Source organism: Bactrocera dorsalis, chromosome 1 (genome assembly GCF_023373825.1).
Source record: "Bactrocera dorsalis isolate Fly_Bdor chromosome 1, ASM2337382v1, whole genome shotgun sequence".
NCBI classification, from domain to species: domain Eukaryota; kingdom Metazoa; phylum Arthropoda; class Insecta; order Diptera; family Tephritidae; genus Bactrocera; species Bactrocera dorsalis.
This window is the reverse complement of record NC_064303.1, coordinates 52979104-53002648: the sequence shown is the minus strand read 5'-3', so window position 1 is coordinate 53002648 and position 23545 is coordinate 52979104. Positions and strand designations below refer to the sequence as shown.

At 37.8% G+C, this 23545-nt stretch overlaps 2 protein-coding genes across 14 annotated transcripts in view; one reads left to right on the top strand and one right to left on the bottom strand.

The window, feature by feature from the left end:
- Nucleotides 1-23545, top strand: part of LOC105226771 (cAMP-dependent protein kinase catalytic subunit 1) — a 110734-nt gene that overhangs the window by 86047 nt on the left and 1142 nt on the right. For 10 of the 13 annotated variants that reach the window (XM_049445979.1, XM_049445989.1, XM_049445988.1 and 7 more), the window contains one exon: nt 8361-12836. The exons of 2 other annotated variants lie outside the window; for them this stretch is intronic. The gene's annotated coding sequence lies outside the window, so the exon portion shown is untranslated. The remainder of the gene's footprint in view (nt 1-8360; nt 12837-23545) is intronic. One more of the 13 variants, XM_049445985.1, reaches the window with a different exon arrangement.
- Nucleotides 13174-23545, bottom strand: part of LOC125777744 (uncharacterized) — a 380915-nt gene continuing 370543 nt past the window's right edge. Inside the window, exon 2 of the mRNA XM_049453129.1 lies at nt 13174-13694. Coding sequence (XP_049309086.1) covers nt 13174-13692 — 519 coding nt within the window. The 5' untranslated portion in view covers nt 13693-13694. The remainder of the gene's footprint in view (nt 13695-23545) is intronic.

Sequence of the window (23545 nt, the reverse complement as noted above, 5' to 3'; positions counted from 1 at the left end):
GATTGAAAGTTATTTCAATTTCATTCATATAATAGACTTGGACAATTATAACTCACAAACTTCAAAACTAATTACTATCGTAGACAAATTTGAAAAAATAGCCTTCTAAAAGATGCTGCTAAAATTTGTAAGCTGAAACTTAAGGGACTCGAAAACAAACTACAGACATTAAATCCATATAAATGTACAAAAGGAGGACTATTCAACGGCTTAGGCTCTGTAATAAATTAACTGGGAACATGGACGCAAATGACGCTATGACTATAAATAAACAAATACAAGAACTCCAGGACACAACATTAAATTCAAAAATAATAGAGGAAAATCAAAAAAGTTTGAATATGCAAATGACACAGAGGTTTAAAAATTTGACAGAGCATATAAATAACAATCAGGAAAGCATTACACAATTTTTAGAAAAACTCTCAGCAAAAACAACTAATCATATTATAAAAGAAGACAATGCGCTATTAGAAATCCAATACATGAATCAGCTTGATTATAATATACATACATAGATTTATTATTGAACCATATCTCTGACATAATAGAAGCTGTAATGCTTGCAAAGCTTGGTATAGTATCAAAGCTTGAACACTTGGGAGCCCAACGTAGTGGGAAGCCAACACTATTGTATTTAAGTTTTCCTGGAGTCACTTACACTCGCGTTTGAAATTAATAGTTAAAAGCATTTCATAGGAAATATGTATATATGTGATAATTTATTTCTAACACAACTTTCAGTTACACGGAATGGAAAACTTAATTATATATTCGAACAAATTCGTGCGGGATCGCTGGTGATCCAAAGTTACGTAGAGAGCGTTCTATCAACAGGTAAGGTGGTGTGACACTTGGCCCCGCTGTCGAAACAAAAGTATGACTTTCCAAATCGCACAGGATCAGTGTTTATCGAAGTAGCCCGGTGGTTACTGAAGTGCCGGTCTTGATGTAGCGCTTCGGCCTATTAACGGCTCTAATTAACGCACTAAGGGTCGGTGAACTATATATCGGCGTAGAGGTGTTAACGCGGCGCAGTGTATATGTGAATACCTTGTAAAACGAATGTATGAGTTGAAGCGAACTGCAGGTGACGAATGTGTGTCACGAATTGATCGAATGTTGTTATCGAATTGTGAAATGTTTTCCCTTTGCCCATCCTTTTTGTTAAGTGGGTTTGCTGGTGTGGTGAGTTATGCTGTAGTGTCATCAGTTGTGGTGAATGGGTATGTAGCATTAGGATGCGCCAGTTTTACCGAGTAGAGGGGGTGGATGCTTAACTCATTTAAACATCCTGGGCCCCCTAGGTGAATATTTTGCCTAGTTTTATATATATAATCTGATGCATGCAATTCGGCTTACTATTGGTGGAGTAACCGAGGCCGCAGAATATTAGCTGTAAGAAGCGATTTTGGTTTTAATAGCCAATTGTATTTGGTGTAAATAGTGGTGCTTGAGGTAATAATTGATTTTGCGTACTTTGACGACTTTTTAAATTTTTATACCAACAAAGTTCTTTGTTTTTATTAATTTTATTAGCTGTTATTTACAATTTATTATTTATCGGTTTGGCATACCGGTAGTTTATTATATGCCTTTTCTTTATTATCGGCAAATGTTTGGACTTTATTTATTCTCGGCTTATGAAGGATAGTAACTCCACGCCTGGCTCAGATATGCCAGAATGGGTACTCCTTAGCCCTGGAGTTAGGGCTGTGACAATAGATGGATCTTGCGAGAGAGTGGCCGGTAATTGCGAACGGTTTCGATTCGTGGAGTAGATAATTTTGTATACTTAATTTGCAGCTTTGTATAGCTGATTTCCATAACTCGTCCATATGAGGAGCGCTTGGTTAGATGCGATAAAAGCGACTTTAGCTTTGTAAGCATAGGTGCGTTAATGTATCGCATTGGGAGTATTGTGATCCCTTAATTTTATTTTGATTTTTTTTTTTGAAAATTTGTGCCTCAATGGGGCATCTTTGTATAAAAAGTTGTAGATTTTCGACTTTTGGTTGTTTATATGTTTAAGTGCGTATGCACTAATTTGACGTTTAGTACCGCGCCACATAGTTGACATTTTTAAAGCAGGATTTTTGTATCATTATTGGCGAAAGCCATCCTGCGGGGTCGAAAAGTTACGAACATATATTTTTGTTTTTATATTAAGTTGTCAGGGGGAATCTGACTATGTTTTTTCTACCATTATGTGGGGTATTGCAAAATTGTGGCTCTAGTGGTAGTCGTACGACGTACCGGCCATTATTTGATTGAGTAGTTATGGGGGGAAGTTTCCTTAACTTTTGACATTTCCTTAATTGTGAATTAAGGTATTTGTTTTTATGACACTCAACTTGAGTTGGTATGGTGGTGACTAGTTCTGTGACTAGTCCATTTTGTGCTTCGCTGTGCAGCGTTTGAGATTTTTGTGCCTTTGAGCAGCATGGTGTCTCTTGGCAATTTTTAGTATTTTGTGTTTCAGGATTTGCTTTTGCAATTAAATCTGTGGTTCTTTGTGTATAAGAGCTTCTTTGGGGTGAGCTAGGAAATGTGCTGTAGTGAAGCATCGAATGGTGTCTTTTGTGACAATACAATTTTCAGTGCTTAAGCATAACCTAAGTATGAACTGTAAAACACTATTTTCCTGTTTTATCACAACACAACATAGGTATGGACTGTGAAACCGGGCATTCGAATTTGCAAGCATCCAAAATGGGGATATTTTCAGGTGTTGACAAACCATTGTGTTTAAAAATGTTGCGCAAAAATTCAACACTAAAGAATGACAATCATATTTGTCACTTTATTAATTTATATTTATACCTTGTTTGCTTCGTCGCGACGAGAATTATATTGTAATCATCCTCAAATGACCAATTTCATTCAAATTCAGCGTTATAGAATTTGCTATATTAATTCCTACCACTGTCACCGTCCGGTTTTGATGAAATTGTGTGCTAATCGAATAGGTCTGAGAAACAGCCAAAGCTATTTGTTTTTATACACCTAAAGATTAAAGCTGGTCCAAGCCATTTTTTTTTTACTTTTTGTTTATATTTGTTCATGAATCAGCCTTAAAAAATACATCCAATTCTAATTTTTCACCCTTGCTTTTTAATTCCGATTTTTATATAATTCTGTATCATCCACAGATCCGCAAGATGACAATTAAATTTTATAATAGTAGTATACTTATGAAACATCCGCCTCTCATGAATGGAAATGAGACCGACTTCCTCTTTCTCACTATTAATAAAGTTGTCGTCCAATTTTTGTGTTGTTGTATTTATGTTTCCATCGTAGCAGTGACTATAAAATTCTCATACTGTATTTAACATTATTTCTTTGGGCATCACGAAAACGGCCAACGCGACAACCAAAAACTACATTCACCGGCTGTTGTGATTTGTGTAATCGTGCGGATACTTTTCCTGTCTATGCACAAACACTCCTCTATTCAGAAGTACCCCGCTTTTTTACATGGGCTCAATCGAAAAAATGAATGGCCCGCAAGCAAGACACACCATTTGATGCATGCCCAGGTTTAAAGTATTCAAATCAAATAATTTGGCAAGTCATCCAAGGTAGACTAGAATAAACTGTACGGAAATACAAATTCGCTATTGCTATGGTACGACGACATGTGTCCCGACCCGATAATAAATGTTGTGGGATAATCACAATGATTCGAAGACTGATGATACTGTTACGAATTTACTGCTTACTAGTTTACTTTACTGTGGAACGGCATTTCAAACTCCTTACGTACAGCTGCAACTGAAACCATTTTTTTTCGGAAAGTGCAAAAGAACAGCTGGTACGACGAGGAGTGCCGTGTCGCAGCGGAGAGAAAACAGGCTGCCTACCCCGCAACGTTACGATCGACCACAACACGTGCGGGATGGGATAGATACCGAGAGTTGAAGAGGGAAGCGAGACGCATTTGCAGACAAAAGAAGAAAGAGGCCGAAATGCGTGAGTACGAACAGCTCGATAAGCTGGCCGACAGGGGTAATGCTCGAAAATTCTACGAAAAGATGCGGCGAACACTTCTCCAGCCTTCTGAATGGCAGTGTACGCACAACACCAGGAGAAGGCGAACCCGATACCTCAATCGATGACGATGGAGCAGGCGTTCCATTGCCCGACCATGAAGAAGTTCGAATAGCAATCATCCGCCTGAAAAACAACAAAGCGGCAGGGGCCGATGGATTGACGGCCGAGCTATTCAAATACGGCGGCGAAGAGCTGATAAGGTGCATGCATCAGCTTCTTTGCAAAATATGGTCGGACGAAAGTATGCCCAACGATTGGAATTCAAGTGTGCTATGCCCAATCCATAAAAAAGGAGACCCCACAATCTGCGCCAACTACCGTGGGATTAGCCTCCTCAACATCGCATATAAGGTTCTGTCGAGCGTATTGTGTGAAAGATTAAAGCCCACCGTCAACAAGCTGATTGGACCTTATCAGTGTGGCTTCAGACCTGGTAAATCAACAACCGACCAGATATTCATCATGCGCCAAATCTTGGAAAAGACCCGTGAAAGGAGAATCGACACTCACCACCTATTTGTCGATTTCAAAGCTGCTTTCGACAGCACGAAAAGGAGCTGCCTTTATGCCGCGATGTCTGAATTTGGTATCCCCGCAAAACTAATACGGCTGTGTAAACTGACGTTGAACAGCACGAAAAGCTCCGTCCGGATCGGGAAGGACCTCTCCGAGCCGTTCGATGCCAAACGAGGTTTCAGACAAGGCGACTCCCTATCGTGCGACTTTTTCAATCTGCTGCTGGAGAAAATAGTTCAAGCTGCAGAACTTAATCGAGAAGGTACCATCTTCTATAAGAGTGTACAACTGCTGGCGTATGCCGATGATATTGATATCATCGGTCTCAACACCCGCGCCGTTAGTTCTGCTTTCTCCAGACTGGACAAGGAAGCAAAAGAAATGGGTCTGGTAGTGAACGAGGGCAAGACGAAATATCTCCTGTCATCAAACAAACAGTCGTCGCACTCGCGACTTGGCTCTCACGTCTCTGTTGACAGTCATAACTTTGAGGTTGTAGATAATTTCGTCTATTTAGGAACCAGCATTAACACCACCACCAATGTCAGCCTGGAAATCCAACGCAGGATTACTCTTGCCAACAGGTGCTACTTCGGACTGAGTAGGCAATTGAAAAGTAAAGTCCTCTCTCGACGAACAAAAACCAAACTCTATAAGTCGCTCATAATTCCCGGCCCGCTATATGGTGCAGAGGCTTGGACGATGACAACAACCGATGAGTCGACGTTGCGAGTTTTCGAGAGAGAAGTTCTGCGAAAGATTTATGGTCCTTTGCGCGTTGGCCACGGCGAATATCGCATTCGATGGAACGATGAGCTGTACGAGATATACGACGACATTGACATAGTTCAGCGAATTAAAAGACAGCGGCTACGCTGGCTAGGTCATGTTGTCCGGATGGATGAAAACACTCCAGCTCTGAAAGTATTCGACGCAGTACCCGCCGCGGGAAGCCGAGGAAGAGCTCCACTCCGGTGGAAGGACCAAGTGGAGAAGGACCTGGCCTCGCTTGGAATATCCAATTGGCGCCACGTAGCGAAAAGAAGAAACGACTGGCGCGCTGTTGTTGACTCGGCTAAAATCGCGTAAGCCAGTAAAGAAGAAGAAGAAGTGCCAAAGATACCTTCCTTGCCCACCCTGACGATAAAGCATCTTTGGTCACATCGTCCTTTTCTTGCGTCGGGGCGTGGGCGCAAATCAGCGATATGTTAAAGACCCTCGGTTTGATGCGGATTGTGGCTTGTCGTTCATTCACCGGAGTGAATGATAGTACTCGGCGACGGAGTCTCTCTCTCACCACGGATCCCACACCAAACTTGCACTCCTTTATATGAGCACTGTAGCAAATGCCACAAAAACATACTCGCCTCAGTCCTTGTACCGTCCAACCCATTTCTTGGACAGCGGTAATGTCAGTCTTTGCTCTAACGAGGACATCAACCAGCTGGGCAGCGGCACCTTCCCAATTAAGGGACCGGACATTCCAGGTGCATGCCCTCAAATCATTGTCCTTAATTCGTTTGCCATGGTCGTCATCAAAAGGGGGGTCTCTCATCCGAGGCTGTTGGTGGTTTTTCATTAGGGGTGTTTTTTACGTGGCGGGTCCCAAACCTAGCGCAAAACCCTATGCAGGGTATGTTTCGCCTTCTCACTTTAGCTCGCCTTCAAACGGATGTTCTTAAGCTACTCAGAGGACACTTGATCAAAGACTTGCGTGAACTTCTACACATCACTCCATCCTCCAACCTTAGTATTTTAGTTTATAATATTACAGGATTTGTCCGGGAAGTAATAGGACTGAGTCGATTTAAAACAATTTATTAAACCAATCGTTACAATTCTTTAAAACCTTTCAAAATATGCTCTTTCTGAGTCGATACAGCGCTGACAGGGCGATTTCCTAGCATTGAAGGCGTCACAGAAGGCATTCTCCGGAGAGCCAAGTAGCAGGCTGCTTGGATACCCTCTATGGCGTGTGCCATTTGGAAGATTGCCTCTTTGTCTCGGTATCATAATCATAGATACATGACTAGTCACCTGTGATTACGTTATTCAAAAATTGAGGGTGACTTTCATATATGCTCAAATTTTGTTGGAGAGCTTTTGGGACGCGCAAACCTTGCGTATGTTCAAGTGTTCCGTCTCAATGTTATGAACCGCAGATTTTGATAAATTTAACATCCAAACAATTAAACGAATACTTAGTCGGCGGTCTGAGTTCAAAACTTTGCGCATACGAGTCACATTGTCCGTTTTTGTCTAAGTCGCAGGTCTTCATTAGCGTCCTCTTCTCGGCCCTCCAAAGAGACCTAGGGCTGCCGAAACACACCACTTCTTGCTAAAGCAACATCTGGGTAAACCTGCGTGAACATATCAAACGTCTGTGTCGCAGATTTACCGAGTTTCCACTCAGAATTTAATCGCGCTAACGAACGCTGTATTTTCGGGTTGCACTACTCACATAAACACGTCGCGAAAATGTTTGTCTTGATTCTCCAGGTGCTCGGAGACAACTGACTAGTCGCTCGTTCGTTAGCTAGGAACGCCCTTTACCGAATCCAGTCCGTACGCGCACACTCCGAAGTACAGTCGCGGCGGAAGAAAATCAGTCCTATTACTTTCCAGAGAAACCATGTACTTGTTGGTTAAATTTAAATAAATCAACCATATGCATAGCAAGAGTGTTTATACTCATTTTAATATGAAGTATAATCTATAGGCACTTGATTTTATTAGAACTAAGATTGCTAAAGCAACATAAATAAAGAAAGAGGAATTAAGGCAGTGCTCCATTTTCTCATTGTTAGCACATAAATGATGTCCACTACGATTTTAAGAAGTAAGTTTTTAAAAAATCGATTTCTTATTTAAAAAAAAACAGTGCAAAAAGCAAAAAGTGTAAAATGTGAATTCGTTTAACAGTTTAATTTAATAAATTTTAAGTGAAAAATGTGTGTAAAGTGTGTTAAATGCAATGAAATAGCTTGTTGAAATGTTGGATTTTGTGGAATTTATGAACTTTAAAGTAGAATATTTCGTAAACTAAGCGTTTGCGGTATCTATAACTCTATATTTTTTAATCAGATTAATTAAGACTTCCTCTTTCCAACGGTACCTTCAGATCGCCGCACCAAAGAAATCGGGATTTTGATAAAGTTCATTCATTATTGTTTTTTTGTTGTGGTTGCTTATTTATTTATGAGCTGTAAGACATTATGTAAATTAAATATTATAACAGAAATAGTTGAACTCCAGTGAGAACTGGTATTATATTATATATTTTAAATTGTTTCTATAATTAAGATTTTATTTGCAATATACACAAATCGTAATCTCTAAACGATAAATTTAGCATACTCGTATGAGTTTTTATTGGTATCGCTTTTAACTAATAGGGCTATTGCTAAAATATTTGTATGTATCAGGCATAAGTTGTGTATTCAACATAAGTTGTGTATTGTTATTCGAATTTCATTATAAGGTATACATAGTTTAAATATTTATTTCTTTATGAATTTGGTCATTAGCCACAGACTATCTGTAGATTTTTAAAAATATGGCATACAGTTTGTGAAATTAATCTTTCAAAACTGAAGTTGTGTTATAATTTCTAAATTAAAATGTTAAATTGTTTGGTTTATCTCTTTCTTTTACATTCTGTGAGAGTTTTTTCAATTTTAATAATTTACTTTTAACTTAACAATAATAAAAAAAAATAAATAATAAATTATATTTTTATGAAATTTTTACAGGAAGTTTATTGATTAAGCTTTTATGTTTATTTGCAGCCACAAACCGTAAGCCCACGAAACACAATACCAAATATATGAATACCATTTCATAGGAAACAGCACAGTGATGCCGCTAAAAATTATAATATGAAGCGTTCGCGAGATTTCGAACACTGGAGGACGAAACAACAAAATGTAAATGTATAAGAGAAAATGTGTTGCAATTAAAGTTATATCATAAGTAAGAAAAAATAATATCCATTATTACCCATTATACATTGAGAATTCAAAACTAATATGTGACGAATCATATACATACACATCTAATAAAATAAATTAACAAAACGGAAGTTAAATAAATTATTAATAATTTTATATTACAATGATGGCCAAAATAGGTAATAGAAATGAAATTACTTTAATTTAAAAAATGAATTATGAAGTTAAGTTATAATCGGAACTAAATTGGGATGTATTACGTATTGAGATCACATTTTTGAAGGTAAAAGTATGTGGAATTCAGACAACTGCCTAAGACCATTTAGTTTTCCTTGAATAATGCAGAGCTTTGCAAAGTTGCAATTTTTGGGGATCTCGGGAAGGTTTGTGTTTAACTGACTTTTTTAAATTTGTAAAAAACCATGTTATATCTTCGAAAATCTAACATTGCCATCAGTAACCAATTTTTTGTTGCATCGAATTCGAAGTGACATATCTAAGACTACAAGGGTAGACAACTTTTTAGCCGAGGACTCGTCACAAACGATAAATTTCTATCCTTCTCGCAGAATACTAAGCCTAACTAGAATACATTTACAGTTTTATGGCATTTAATTCAATGGTTTACAAGTTATTGATCTCTAAGTGACGATACCTCTGCTGTTTTGGTTTGATATGGGTAAAAAACTGAATTTATTATGATTCCTGGTGAGAAAAAAAACTACATTGAGGGGAAACAATAGCTTGATAAATGGTACTGCAAGTCAAAATAACATAGTTACTCAAAAAGTTGTTCGCTGGAAAAATATTTTCAGCAAATCAAGTCAAGTTAGAAACGAGCAATTGTTGTAGAATAAAGTAATTTTTATACCAAAAGTTATGTATTACTTGACAAGCAAGTAATAAACGTGTGAACGAGAAAAAATACTAACGAAATGAAAAAGCTTTTCTAACGAAATTACAATTTAATAACTCTAAATGTATGGGCTAAGATAGAAGAAAATTTCAGATAAAATTAAATGAGGGAGTAAATCCCCCATTATGTGTGCAATACATATACAAGAATTTAAAGTATCAAGAACACAATATAAAGTGTTTTCCAATAAGAGCGACATGATTTCTTTAAACAAAAAACACATATTAAAGGAACCCCACCAACCGATTTTGACAAAATGTAGCACGTGGCATTCTTTTTACATTCTTATGACACATTGTAGAAATGGGCGAAATAACAACCACGCCTACTTCGCATAAAGCACAATTTTTAATTACACTTAACTTCTTCAGTTTCCAATACACAAATCAAGAAACAATTAATACAGCTGGATAAAACTTTGCACGAATAATGTGTTTAGTGTGTGCCACCTTAAGACCAAAAATTGTTTAAATCCAATACAAACTGTTCAACCCCTAGGAACCAATATTTAGAACCCGGTACCTCTTTATCGAAAATGCCGATCAATGTGTGATATACTATATAATTGAAAAAAAAAGGGAAACAACTTCCCTTGCTACCGCGTATATCTAGCGTGTTTTACTCATGTATCTTTGTGATTAAAATAGATGAATTTGAGAGAAAACTTGGCTTAGCCTAACTGCTATCAGCATTTTCGAACATCCGGTTGACTTTACTTTATACATATGATTGGTTTTACACCTAAAAGTATTTCCTAGGCTTTGATTATTGCAAGTAGCAAGAGTATATAATGAACCCGAACTTAGCCTTTCCTTACTTGTTCAAACTATTACAGAGTTGTGAACACTTTTTCCATAAACTATATATGAATAATATTTGATTTATATTTAATAAACACAGATACGTAAAACTGCATGATATTTTTATTAAATTTATATCAATGTAATATAACATTTTGATACATTACAATTTTTTGTTATAATAAAATCATATCGCTCGAAAAAATAATTCTGGTCGAGTCAATACCCGGACTGACTGAAAAACTTTCGCCTAGTACTCCTTTCTGCATTGGTGGCCTTCGGACGCGCCCCAAAAAAATATCCCTGTTTGAGCCAGTATCCAGGGTGACTGAAGTAGTTTCGCACAGTACTCCTTTGTGTCTGGTCGCGCCAATACAAGAGGTAACCTAAGTATTTTACTATGTAATATTACAGGATTTGTCCGGAAAGTAATTGGGCCGAGTCGAGTAAAAACAATTTATTGAACCAATCGTTACAATTCTTTAAAAACTTTCAACATTGAAGGCGTCACAGAAGGTATTCTCCAGGATAGCCTTGAGAGCCGAGGTGCATGCTGCTTGGATCCCCTCTATAGCGTGTGCGTTACGTTATTCAAAAATTGAAGGTGACTTTCATACATGTTCAAATTTTGTTGGCACACTTCTACTCACCGCAATTTCTAGTCGTCAGTGAGAACTTTTGGAACCATTTTCGTTATGTTCGTTACAATATTATGAACCACAGATTTTGATAAATTTAACATCCAAACAATTAAACGAATACTTAGTCGGCGGTCTGAGTTCAAAACTTTGCGCATACGAGTCACATTGTCCGTGTTTGTCTAAGTCGCAGGTCTTCATTAGCGTCCTCTTCTCGGCCCTCCAAAGAGACCTAGTGCTGCCGAAACACACCACTTCTTGCTAAAGCAACATCTGGGTAAACCTGCGTGAACATATCAAACGTCTGTGTCGCAGATTTACCGAGTTTCCACTCAGAATTTAATCGCGCTAACGAACGCTGTATTTTCGGGTTGCACTACTCACATAAACACGTCGCGAAAATGTTTGTCTTGATTCTCCAGGTGCTCGGAGACAACTGACTAGTCGCTCGTTCGTTAGCTAGGAACGCCCTTTACCGAATCCAGTCCGTACGCGCACACTCCGAAGTACAGTCGCGGCGGAAGAAAATCAGTCCTATTACTTTCCAGAGAAACCATGTACTTGTTGGTTAAATTTAAATAAATCAACCATATGCATAGCAAGAGTGTTTATACTCATTTTAATATGAAGTATAATCTATAGGCACTTGATTTTATTAGAACTAAGATTGCTAAAGCAACATAAATAAAGAAAGAGGAATTAAGGCAGTGCTCCATTTTCTCATTGTTAGCACATAAATGATGTCCACTACGATTTTAAGAAGTAAGTTTTTAAAAAATCGATTTCTTATTTAAAAAAAAAACAGTGCAAAAAGCAAAAAGTGTAAAATGTGAATTCGTTTAACAGTTTAATTTAATAAATTTTAAGTGAAAAATGTGTGTAAAGTGTGTTAAATGCAATGAAATAGCTTGTTGAAATGTTGGATTTTGTGGAATTTATGAACTTTAAAGTAGAATATTTCGTAAACTAAGCGTTTGCGGTATCTATAACTCTATATTTTTTAATCAGATTAATTAAGACTTCCTCTTTCCAACGGTACCTTCAGATCGCCGCACCAAAGAAATCGGGATTTTGATAAAGTTCATTCATTATTGTTTTTTTGTTGTGGTTGCTTATTTATTTATGAGCTGTAAGACATTATGTAAATTAAATATTATAACAGAAATAGTTGAACTCCAGTGAGAACTGGTATTATATTATATATTTTAAATTGTTTCTATAATTAAGATTTTATTTGCAATATACACAAATCGTAATCTTTAAACGATAAATTTAGCATACTCGTATGAGTTTTTATTGGTATCGCTTTTAACTAATAGGGCTATTGCTAAAATATTTGTATGTATCAGGCTAAGTTGTGTATTCAACATAAGTTGTGTATTGTTATTCGAATTTCATTATTAAGGTATACATAGTTTAAATATTTATTTCTTTATGAATTTGGTCATTAGCCACAGACTATCTGTAGATTTTTAAAAATATGGCATACAGTTTGTGAAATTAATCTTTCAAAACTGAAGTTGTGTTATAATTTCTAAATTAAAATGTTACATTGTTTGGTTTATCTCTTTCTTTTACATTCTGTGAGAGTTTTTTCAATCTTAATAATTTACTTTTAACTTAACTGTTCACGTATGCCACCAGTATACTTACGTGTTGTAAGATAATTCTGAGGTGGGAAATAAAACACACTGCTTTCCACACACTTTATAAAAGGTTTATTAAGTAGAGTTACACAATATAAATATGTATAAATATATGCACACTTTGCCTGGGTTTTTTGCGAAACCCACGGTGGTACACGGTTGGCGAACTTGCTATGTCACGTCACTCCCGTCACTTGGCGGTTTATTAAAACGGAGATTGCGGTGATTTTTGCGGTAGCACAAGTGCAAAATGCAAAAAGAATGCTGATAAAACTTAAATTCGCGGACGACTCTCTTTCTTCACGGATGAAACGGTAAGAAGCCAATCCCGGTCGGGTCAATCCCTTTTGATGATTTGGGTGGTGAATATTGGCTAACATTACGAGTCGTCTCGTTGATGATCGTATGGTTGTTGTGTTGCAGTGTTGTAGTAGTGATCGGTGTTTGATGCGTGTGTGTGTATTGGGGTCTGCTGTGAGCTGTTGTGTGATGAGGTGTTGTGACGTGATATGATGTGATGTGGGATGCTGCAGAACGCTCATAGCTCATGTGAACATCCCGGCCCCCCTAGGCGAATTAATCGGCTAGGAGCCGTTGCAGCTGTTGTAGTGCACTGAGTACAGCGCTCAACCCTGTTGAGCGTTGTTGGTGCTAACGATGAGCGTGGCGTGGCGGAGATGGCCGTGTACGCGTTGTGGTTGATTGGCTGCTTCGTCGACGCCGGATAGCATCACTGCGTGGTCTGGTACGTGTGTTGGTGCTACTTTCCGACGGATTGGCTCGGCGCGGAAAACGATGGAATAGAGTGTGATGGGGCCTCTGGCAATATTGACAGGTGCCGTCGGCCCAGCACTCTATGGTGGCGTGGTCATCTGCCAGGCAGGTCATGCAATGCCCATGGGCTCTTGCAACCTGTTTTCGTTGAGCGGGCTTCATGCTCTTAAAAATGGAGCATCGTTTTAGGGCGTGTGGGCGATGGCACAGGCTGCAACATGGAGGCCCCTGTGGCTCCAATAGCTGCTCTTCTCTCATCTCCCTGACTGCTTCGGCGGATGGCGGTGGTCGCATAACCCTGGTCCTTGGAGCGGCAACGGGTGCAGCCGACGCTTTGGGTATAGCGATTTCGGACCTTACGGTGTTGGAGGCGGTTTGGGTCTCCTCTACGTCCATTTCTATGGGAATATAAAATTGTAATTAAATTGATTTTGTTTATAATATTAGAATGTAGTTGTTGTAGCTACATATCTATACATATGTATATGTATAATAAGTTGGTCTTCAACGCGCTTGTTTGAATTTATTTTTTGTTTGTGTACGGATTATAACGCGTGTTAATTACGAATTAGCGGAATTGATTTATTAGTTTTTGATTAATTTTGCGAGTTATTTTGCGGTTTAGTTTGAAGGTGTTCTTCGCTGTTTGGAAGAAAACACAGTTTGGTGACTGGTCGAGTTAATATGCCGGTTTGTGTTCGCACATCGACTACTCTTATGTGACCATCTGATCCTCGATGAACCTTTTCAATGCGGCCTAGTCGCCATTCTGTTGGAGGAAGGCATTCGTCCTGTATGATTACGCACTCTCCTGCCTTGGCTTCCTTCTGGGCCGTTTTCCAGCGATATCTCTTATGGAGATCTTTGAGATAGTCTTCCTTCCATCTGTGGCTGAATTCGTGATGGAGAATCTTGATTCTTTCCCATCGATTTATTAAACTGAGTGAGTCTCCTTCTGTCTCAGGTATGGTGAGAAGAGGAGCTCCTCTGAGGAAATGACCTGGTGTAAGAGCGGTGAAATCGGAGGGATCTTGCGAGAGGGGTGATACGGGTCTTGAATTTAATACGGCTTCAATACGAATGAGTAGTGTAGTAAACTCCTCATAATTGAATTTATGATTACCAGCCGTTTTCTTTAAATGGGACTTAAAGCTTTTTACTGCTGATTCCCAAAGTCCGCCCATGTGTGGAGCACATGGAGGTATAAATTGCATATTTATTAACTATTTCAGGGGAGACTTCTTTCATGAAGTTTATAAACTCCTTCTCGGTTGCTCTTTGGGCTCCGACAAAGTTTTTCCCATTATCGCTCATTATTTTTGAAGGAAATCCGCGTCGTCCGACAAAGCGTGCAAATGCTGCAAGAAAAGCCGCAGTAGTCAGATCTGAACAAAGCTCAAGGTGTACTGCCTTTGTCGTAAAACATACAAAGACAGCCACATACCCTTTTCTAAATGAAGAAGACCTTAACATGGAGGCCTTTATCTGGAAAGGTCCAGCAAAATCAACCCCAGTGATGGTAAAGGGTAGAGCATAGTTGCAGCGTTCAGGTGGTAAAGCTGCCATGATCTGCGTACGCATTTTGTGTTAGTACATGGAACATGGTTTACACATGAAAATCGTTCTTTTGATTTGTGGCTTTAGTCGCGGTATATAAAATTCTTGACGGACCATTTGTTGCATTAAGCGATGCTCACCATGCAGTGTAAGATGGTGCAGATATGCTAGAAATAGGTAAGTAAAACGGGATTTCTCTGGAATAATGATGGGATGTCGTTCGTTATAACTAAGGCTGGAGTTCGCCAATCTTCCATTTGCCCTTATTAATCCCTTAGAATCTAAGAATGGATTTAAGACGAGAAGTGAGCTTCCCTTTTCGAGAGGTCGCTTTTCGAGCAACTTTGCTTTCTCTCGACTGAAATAGAAAGTTTGGGTATATAATATTAGACTGACCTTGGCATGTTGCAAGTCGGAATGCGTTAGCTGCACGCAAGGATCGTTTGGTGCTCCTTTCATTTTTAGTTTAAGTCTTTGAATGAATTTGTGCATGTAAGCGACTACTCTTAGTGCTCTAGCAAATGACGAAAATCGGTGGAGAATATCATCCTCTTCTGGAGTGATATGAAAATTTTCAATTTTCCGACTTTCCGGCGGTATTATATTACGAGCGGGAGACTTTGGCCAGAATTCTTGTGATTCTGTTAGCCATGTTGGACCATTCCACCAGAGTGTAGTGCTGGTGAGGTGCAATGGCTTGCAACCTCTTGTCCCAAGATCCGCTGGGTTATCTGCACTTGCAACATGTTGCCATTTTGCTGGGCCAACCAGGTCTAAAATTTGGGATATTCGGTTAGACACATAGGTCTTCCAGCAATAGGGTGGTTTTTCTAACCATGCTAAAACTATCTCTGAGTCTGACCAAAGATACATTTTATGATCGTTTAACTTGAGATGGGTTTGGACAATGGAAATTAATTTTGCTAACAGAAGAGCACCATTCAGTTCAAGCCGTGGCAGACTGAGTGTCTTCAAAGGTGCAACTTTGGCTTTGGCTACCAAGAGGTGTGCAGATATTTTGTTATCGTACTGTGTGCGTACGTAAACTGCTGCGCAATATGCCTTTTCGGAGGCATCACAGAAACCGTGTAATTCTGTGTTAATGTGAGGTGTGAAATTTACCCATCGAGGGATTCGAATTTCAGCTATAGATGTAAATTGTTATCAAATTGAACCCATTTCGCTAAACGTAAAGGTTTTACCTGTTCATCCCATTCCGTGCCATCTTGCCACAATTCTTGAATGAGGATTTTTGCTTGAATCATTATTGGCGAAAGCCATCCTGCGGGGTCGAAAAGTTTTGCCACCGAGGAAAGTATTTGGCGTTTTGTAATGGCGGACATTGCAGATATTGACTCAATTGTATATGAGAATTGATCTGTTATCGCATTCCATTGAATTCCTAGAGTTTTAGTTGTACTAGCCTTTTCAAATTTAAGGAAGTCTGTATCTAATAAGTCTTCTTTTTTAATGTCTTTTATTATATCAGGGTGATTTGAAGTAATTTTCTTTAAGGGGAATCCCGCTGAATTTAGTGCTTTGATCACTTGAGATACTGATTCGCACGCTAAGGACAAACTGTGGCTACCTGATAGTATGTCGTCCACGTATGTTTGTGTTTGCAACACAGAAGATGCTAAAGGCAAATTTGTTGCATTTGTTTTTGCCACTTCATGTAGTGTCCTGATCGCCAAATAGGGTGCGCAATTGATGCCAAAGGTGACGGTTTTAAGTTTATAGTCGCTGATTGGACTATTACTTGATTTGCGGAAGACTATACGCTGGAAATCTTGGTCATCTTCATGTACTAGAATTTGTCTGTACATTTTCTCTACATCCCCATTGAAAACGTATTTAAACATGCGCCATTTTAGAATTAGCAACATGAGATCAGGTTGTAATGTTGGCCCTGTGTATAGTACATCATTGAGTGATTTGCCTGAGCTCGTACACTTTGAGGCATTGAAAACCACTCGTACTTTTGTTGTAATTTTATCAGGTCTTATTACCCCATGATGTGGCAGATAAAATGATAAATATCTACCTTTAGATACCTTTTCATATGGTACAGCTTCTTCCATATGATTGAGGTCAAGATATTCGTCCATCACATTATCGTATGCCGATTTAAGCTCGCTTTTCTTTATCAGGCTTTTTTCCAGGCTTAGAAATTGCTGGACTGCTGATACTCTAGAGTGGCCTAGAGCTATGGTTTCAGGGAAAGTTGGTTTGAAAGGTAATCGCACAACATAACGACCATGTTCGTTTCTTGTTGTTGTGGATTTGTAATAGGCTTCGCATGCCTGGTCTTCTTCTGAAACCTGGGAGATTTGGGGTAATTCTTCTATTTCCCAAAATTTTTTAAGTTGATTATTTAAAAATTCGTTTGAGATATTTTCCACTTGTGTGGTGAAAGAATTGATTTTTTCAGGGACTTGGCCACTTATAATCCACCCAAAGATTGTATTTGGGGCTAACAATTTATTGGAGATTTTCTCAATACCTTCAAGAATTATTTGAGGTATTAAGTCACTGCCTAATAATATGTCGATTTGTGATGGGGTATGACAATTGGGATCTGCTAATTTAAGATGTGAGCATTTTTCCCAGTGTATTTTATTTACTTCGTAGCTTGGAAGCAAATTGGTAAGTTGCGGTAGAACGATGGCTTGCGCATCTATTCTAATATCCGCATTTAGAGATACTATCGTAATTGGGCATATTTTGTTCGAATTTTGGATAATTCTTCCGCCCATTCCCGAGATTTGGAAATTTGAATGTTTTATTGGCAATTTGAGCCGATTTTGAGCTTTTGATGATATAAAGGATCTTTGAGATCCTTGATCTATTAGTGCTCTTAGTTTGAATAAATCACCCTTATGTGCTATGGTGATGACCGCAGTGGGTAAAAGTATTTTGCTTTCATTTTCTGAATGAAGCGCTTGAATTTTTGCTGCTTTAGAGCAACATGGTTGTTCTTCCCTTTTTTCGGGATTTAAGATTTCGGGATTATCACTTTTGGTTATAGTGACTAACCCGGTGATTTTTGAAATTGATTTTGCTTCATATTTTGAAAGTTCGTAATATGAAGCAGTGAGTGATGTCTTCGTTGACAGTACACACAATTAAATTTGCTTTCACAGTCTTTTGTCGTATGAGCATTCGACAGACAGTTGATGCAAAGTTTATGTTGTCTCTCGCAAGATCTTATGTTATGACCTCCTTTACAAATTTCACATACTGGTTGCCATTTATTAGTTTGGTTTGACACTAAAGTGTGACTTTTATTAACGTGTCTATTGTATTGCATATTGTTGCTGGCTTGAGGTTTGAACAAGTTTTTACTTGAGTCATTTTTTTTTTTTTTTTTTTTTTTTTTTTTTTTATTGAAACGTAATAAATGAGGGGTCTACATTTCATTGAAATTGCAACTAGTGATAAATTTAAACTAACAAGCAATATTTTTCGCAATGTATGAAGCAAAACAATAAAAGCTGTAATAACAAGCTTTTCTTTTTTAAACTAAATTTTATAACTAAATATAATGATATTTGTTATTTTCTTAGATTCGTAATAGATCATGAAACGTTGTTCTTTTCAGTCTGCGCCTGCTATTTCTAGCCTCTCCTAGTTGTCGGGCTTCACTGTTTATATGATTTTGTAACCTTTCTGCATGTTTCGATGCTGTTTCGCGAATGACTTCCCGAACCATTTTTAAATGAAGATCGCGGTGCAGATCCGAATTTCGTATGTACCACGGCGCATTTACCATTTTTCGCAGAACTTTGTTTTGGAATCTTTGAACCGCTTCGATGTATAACGGGGCAGCGCATCCCCATAGTTGAATTCCATATGTCCAAATAGGTTTCAAAGTTTGGTTGTAGACTAGGAGTTTATTTGATGTTGTTAAGGGTGATTTCTTGCCGATTAACCAGTTTATTTTGTGGTATTTTAGTTTTAATTCTGAAACTTTTTTTTGTATATGCTCCTTCCAATTCAACTTTGCATCCAACGTCATACCAAGATATTTCACCGAGGTGGAATACGGAATTACTTCATTTCCAATATGTAAGGGGATGTATGTAGCACTTTTGTTAGTGAAGTTTACATGGATAGACTTCAACTCGTTTAAAGTAATGTACCATTTCTGTGTCCATTCTACGATTTGATTTAGTGAAGATTGCATTCTTTGCGATGACTCAACTACATTTTTGCCGGTCGTAATGATGCAGGTATCATCTGCAAATGTGGCGATTGCGCAGTTTGGCGGCGTAGGCATGTCGCTAGTAAACAAAATATATAAGATTGGTCCCAGGACACTTCCTTGAGGTACTCCTGTTTTTATCGGCTGTAACGTAGTATATGCTTGTCCCTGCTTGATTCTGAAGTAGCGGTTGCTCAGGTAAGAGTCAACTAGTTCGGTTAGATACTGAGGAAAGTGAAGTCTTAATTTATGAAGTAAGCCATGGTGCCATACTCTATCGAAAGCCTGCGATACGTCAAGAAAAACAGCTGTGCAATTGTGCTTTTTTTCCATCGCATCTTCAATTATGCTCGTTATTCGATGAACTTGAGTCATTTTGATGACATTTTAGATTTATATTTTTGTTGTCAATTCGCTCAGCTATCTCGTATTGAGCAGTGAGGAATGCTTTCATTTGCTCCCATGTGGGCATTTTTTTTCTTTCCACAAGTGATTGTTCCCATCGTAGTAACGCAGCATCAGGGAGTGTTTCTGCACAAATAGTTACTATGATGGGGTCCCACGATTCTGTGGAGATATTTTGTGTTTTTAACACTGATATGCAATTAGTCACTGTCGAGTATAAATTTTGAAATTCCTGGCTCGTTTCTTTTTGAATTTTTGGTAGATGTAATAATGTTTTTATTGGGTTTTCTATCATAACCCTTCCATTTTCGTATCTTTCGACTAGTGCTTCCCAAGCCAGCTTAAAATTTTCGTCATTTAAAGCGAATCGCTTGACGATACTGCCTGCTTCCCCTTTTGTTTTGTACCTTAGATGGTATAACTTTTGTGCTTGTGAGAGTTTAGGATGGTTTATATAAACGGCAGTGAACATGTCCCGGAAGGACGGCCACTGGTCATAACATCCATTGAAAACTTCAGTATCACAAGCTGGTACCTTTAGATACATGCCTTTATCTAGGTCTTCTTTTGGTGTTGTAACTACTCTGGGAGGGGGAGTAGTGGCTCTACTTGGCCTTACTAAACTTATTTGTTCATTTATCATTCCCTTTGTTAACTCATACTGATCGCGGCAGTTATCACATTTGGCTGTCGCCGAAGCTTTTGCGTTTTCTGGGAGTTCTGCGTCGTCAGTATCTAGTACTGTATCGTACGCTGCCAGAAGGCGAGCCCAGAGATTGTTCACACTTTCTAGTTTTATATTTAAAACTGATTCTGTGATGTCAGTAATAGGGGAAGCTTGGAATCGGGTACAATATCTTATAAAACTGTCACTTTCAGTGATGAATCTTGATATTGTCTGATCTTTTGATCTTTTTTGTTTTATACTCTGCTTTGAGCGTGTAGCTTCTGCAGGTGTGTTTTGTGATTTATCATCATCAGCCATTTTTGGAATTTCCAATAATTGAGGTGTTCTTGGTTTAACTTTTTTAGATTTATCAGATTGCATTAATTGAGTTTGAAGCTTTTAGCTTAAAGTTTTGTCAACTAAATAATTGTTTCAAAATTAATATTGCTACAGCAATGTAGTCAAATAGGAAAAGTATAAATTAGAAATTATGTTGATAGAAGATTAATTTTTGTAAAAATATGTATATATTTGTAAAATATATATAATGTGATCAAATTTTCGTTTCGCTACCGCAGAGATTAATTCTTTTTTTTTTTTTTTTGAAAAAGTCCAATATATATAATTTTTTTTTTTTTTTTTAATGTGACTGAATTTTTTTTTGAAGTGTATCAAAGTATCTTCAGTTCACTCGCGCTTATTTTGTATAATTGTATCTGCACGAATCAAGAACGCGAAAGAAAAATAAAATACGTAAAATTGTTTGTATGTATCTATGTTTTATTACCATATGTTTGCATATGCATATGCTTTATATGTTTGCTTTTGTTTAGCTTTTCTCGTATCCCTTGTAAAGGGTGATTTTTTAAGAGCTTGATAACTTTTTTTTAAAAAAAAAAACGCATAAAATTTGCAATATCTCATCGGTTCTTTATTTGAAACGTTAGATTGGTTCATGACATTTACTTTTTGAAGATAATTTCATTTAAATGTTGACCGCGGCTGCGTCTTAGGTGGTCCATTCGGAAAGTCCAATTTTGGGCAACTTTTTCGAGCATTTCGGCCGGAATAGCCCGAATTTCTTCGGAAATGTTGTCTTCCAAAGCTGGAATAGTTGCTGGCTTATTTCTGTAGACTTTAGACTTGACGTAGCCCCACAAAAAATAGTCTAAAGGCGTTAAATCGCATGATCTTGGTGGCCAACTTACGGGTCCATTTCTTGAGATGAATTGTTGTCCGAAGTTTTCCCTCAAAATGGCCATAGAATCGCGAGCTGTGTGGCATGTAGCGCCATCTTGTTGAAACCACATGTCAACCAAGTTCAGTTCTTCCATTTTTGGCAACAAAAAGTTTGTTAGCATCGAACGATAGCGATCGCCATTCACCGTAACGTTGCGTCCAACAGCATCTTTGAAAAAATACGGTCCAATGATTCCACCAGCGTACAAACCACACCAAACAGTGCATTTTTCGGGATGCATGGGCAGTTCTTGAACGGCTTCTGGTTGCTCTTCACCCCAAATGCGGCAATTTTGCTTATTTACGTAGCCATTCAACCAGAAATGAGCCTCATCGCTGAACAAAATTTGTCGATAAAAAAGCGGATTTTCTGCCAACTTTTCTAGGGCCCATTCACTGAAAATTCGACGTTGTGGCAGATCGTTCGGCTTCAGTTCTTGCACGAGCTGTATTTTATACGGTTTTACACCAAGATCTTTGCGTAAAATCTTCCATGTGGTCGAATAACACAAACCCAATTGCTGCGAACGGCGACGAATCGACATTTCACGGTCTTCAGCCACACTCTCAGAAACAGACGCAATATTCTCTTCTGTACGCACTGTACGCATTCGTGTGGTTGGTTTAATGTCCAATAAAGTAAACTGAGTGCGAAACTTGGTCACAATCGCATTAATTGTTTGCTCACTTGGTCGATTATGTAGACCATAAATCGGACGTAAAGCGCGAAACACATTTCGAACCGAACACTGATTTTGGTAATAAAATTCAATGATTTGCAAGCGTTGCTCGTTAGTAAGTCTATTCATGATGAAATGTCAAAGCATACTGAGCATCTTTCTCTTTGACACCATGTCTGAAATCCCACGTGATCTGTCAAATACTAATGCATGAAAATCCTAACCTCAAAAAAATCACCCGTTATTATTTCTTTATCCGTTTATTTTTTTTTTTTTTTACCTACCTTTGCTTGAATGTTCTAAGCGATCCAGCTTGTTGCTTTAAAGCCCAAGGGGTATCGCTGGAATTTTGCAAGCAACGAGTACTTGTCTTGTGAATTGTTTTTGTTATGGTTTTTGGTAGTGTGTTTGGAGACACGATTTGAACATTCAAGCAGGTAGCTTAGTATTATTATGTGTTATAGCTTTATGCTAAATTATGTATGTATGTACATATGTACTATATGATTGCATATAAATATATAGACATGTATGTATATTAAAATTGGAAGATTTGCAATTTTATGAGAATATGCTCATATATATGTATGTTTTCTTTTTTATAAATATATGTATGTATATATGTATTTCGTTTTCTTTTAGTATCTTCCGCCTTTGCTTAGGGTTTGAGCGATCCTGCTTGTTGCTTTTATTTATAGCCCAAGGGGTATCGCAAGAATTATTGCAAGATATACTTGACTTAAGAATTTTTTTTTTTTTTTGAAATTATAATCGGGTGCCTAACGACACAAGTTAAGCAAAAAGCGGGTACATGTACTTTTTTGCAGTTATTATTTTTTGTAGATATATGTACATATATCGAACTGTTAAGAACAGTTAACGGTGTCCCGAAATACCATCAAACTGTACCTTAACATACATACATATATATGGGCATAAAAAATGGATGGAACGGACTCACTTTATTTTCCGCCAAGGGTTTTGGGTCATTGAACTTATACCCTTTTTTCGCTTATTCCAGTTCCTTTCTCTTTTATGTATGTATGTCCAACGCTGTCCCTGCTGATTTGCTGTCTTTCTCTTTGTTGTTTGTTGTTGTAGTCTCCCGTGAATTTATGGTAATTGTGATTTGTGTATGTTTGCTATTTTAGAATAATGTTTGTATGTTTGTTGCACTTTGTAATTTTACCGCGCCCGGTTTTAATGTTAGTATGGGTTAGTTTTGTTGTTTTGGTTTTTGGTTTATTTCGCGCCCGTTTCCGATTTTAGATTTTATGTTTGACAAACTTTGTCGTATTATTGCCGCGCCCGTTTTGATGTTAGTAGGTTTTTTTTTTTCACTTTATGTTTCAATTTCTTTTATGTATCTTTGCACGTCACTTTCTATATTTAAATTTCTTTTATGTACTTATATTTTCACGTTACTTTCTGTTTTCCGTGATTCTGAGATGTTTCCTCTTTTTTTTTTTTTCTTCACTGTAACATATGTATGTGTTT